This window comes from Buceros rhinoceros, unplaced genomic scaffold (genome assembly GCF_000710305.1).
Source record: "Buceros rhinoceros silvestris isolate BGI_N320 unplaced genomic scaffold, ASM71030v1 scaffold3790, whole genome shotgun sequence".
In the NCBI taxonomy this organism is placed as follows: Eukaryota; Metazoa; Chordata; class Aves; order Bucerotiformes; family Bucerotidae; genus Buceros; species Buceros rhinoceros.
Genome location: NW_010388849.1, coordinates 32,163 through 34,060, shown reverse-complemented (window position 1 = coordinate 34,060; position 1,898 = coordinate 32,163). Strand labels below are relative to the sequence as shown.

The 1,898-nt window shown below is 50.5% G+C and overlaps 1 protein-coding gene across 1 annotated transcript in view; it reads left to right on the top strand.

Annotated features, from left to right (window-relative positions):
• Positions 1-1,898, top strand: part of SGPP2 (sphingosine-1-phosphate phosphatase 2) — a gene marked incomplete at its 5' end in the record, with an annotated part of 16,745 nt that overhangs the window by 11,718 nt on the left and 3,129 nt on the right. The window contains one exon of the mRNA XM_010131508.1: positions 389-478. Coding sequence (XP_010129810.1) covers positions 389-478 — 90 coding nt within the window. The remainder of the gene's footprint in view (positions 1-388; positions 479-1,898) is intronic.

Here is a 1,898-nt window from a genome sequence, read left to right as displayed (position 1 = left end):
GTTCAGCCACAGGCATCCCTCGTACAACCCGCTGTGCCCTTTTGTCCTTAAGGTCTTCAGCACCAACATGGATTTTGCAGGATTGTGGTGGAAACCTCTGCAAATGGCATCGATTTCCTCCGCACGCTTAGACTAGACCTCAGCAAAAGCGACACCACAGATAACGCAGAAAGGACCTTCCAGCGGGGTTTTGTTGGCAGGTGCGATGCGAGGTCTCGTCTCGGGTCACATTAATCTCTTTGGGAACGTTCAGCTCAGGAGCTGCTTCCTGGCACAAGACGCTTACCTCAGCCCAGCTGCTGGGATGTTTGATTTCAGAGATACGCTGATGCTAAAGGGGGTGATGGCGTGATGGGGCTATTTACAGGCTTTTTTCCTCTTTTCACAGTATCCCTTCGAACTCGGCCTGGTGGCAGCGTTGGTGTTCTCGGCGCTGGTGTGTCTCAGCAGGCTCTACACAGGGATGCACACAGTCCTGGTAAGGATGCCCCGCATCAGTCAGCATGATGAGGGCTGGAGGAGCCACACCACTCCATCTCCGGCCGTAGGTTCAGAGGCAGCTGTGAGGAAACCCTCAGGCTATCGCTATTTGAGTCTGTGGCGGAGTTATTTATTATTTATACTGCCAGAGAAGCAGTGGTGCGCGGGGGCGGAGGAGGTGGGTGAGGTCGGGGCGGCATCTCCATTGTCGTTCTCTGTTTTGAAATTTTAATTGCAAGGAATGCACTTGGGCAAGCGATGCTGCTCCTTAGCTAAGCCCTTTGTGCAATAGTATCTGTCGTCAGCGTGAAATATTCCGGACTGGTTCGGCCTGGGAGTGTCAGGGGAGGAGTGGCAGGTGGGTGAGTCATGCCGGAGGACAAGTGAGCTGCCCTTGGGGTACAGGGGGACAGAGACATGGCACTTAAAAAATACTATGGCGAGCTTCTCATGTTCAGCTGGAAGGAAATTCATTCTTAAAGAACTGAGATGCACAAATATTTGTCTGAAAATGATCTTAAAATACCTGTATAAGACCTATACACACCTGTATAGGACAGTTTGGGGCACAGTGGTTGATAGAAGTCAGCCCTGCTTTCAGAATCCCTTCCCGATGAGAGGAAACGTTATTGCCAGTGGTCAGAAGGGTGGCCCAGCTTCCCAAGTGTGGGTGAAACCTCCCAGCTGCTTCCCCACAGGAGCCTGATACGAATTGTTGGTGGCGTATGCATAAATAATTGCGTTTTGTACTAAGTAATAATTACGCTGGTAATAAGGAAGTTTGATGGCTACAAGAAAGGGAGCCCCTTATTGAGGAGATTTGGGTTATTTACAGAATACAGCTTGACCTTCCCTTCCAGGCCTAGTGGATCCAAACAGCATCTTAAAGCAAAGCTAAGCCACCCTTTCTTGGTTAGTGACCTCAAGTCAGTCAGTAAAAATTCTTCACATACTTCCCTTGCTGGTCCAGCGTAACGGAAGACTCTGCTAAATTTAGATGAATTTTTAGGGTAAAGAAGAAAAAGTTCTTTGTGCCTTTGACGGGATGAAAAAGGCCTTTAAAGTAAAACAAAAACGCTCCTCAGCTGAAGTGTGAGCAGTGCCGCCTCTTGAAAGGGTAAACGTGCTGTTTCAGCTTTGATTTGCAGTGTCAGGGGAGCTGCTGGAGCGCCCCCGTGTCCCCTCGATGTTCTGGGGGCTCTTTGTCAGCCTTTCCAAGTCCAACTCTAGTGCCAACGGGAAGAGCATTGGAGGGTCTTGCCTTCAGAAAGCTTCTGAAAACAAATGGTGCTCTAAGATCTCGTGAAACGGAAACCCCCAGCCCAATGCAGGCATGGCAGCAGCGGCACTGGTACCCGTGGGCTGTGCTGGTACCTGCAGGGGGTGGCCCACTCCCCTAGTGATGGGCGAGGAGCATT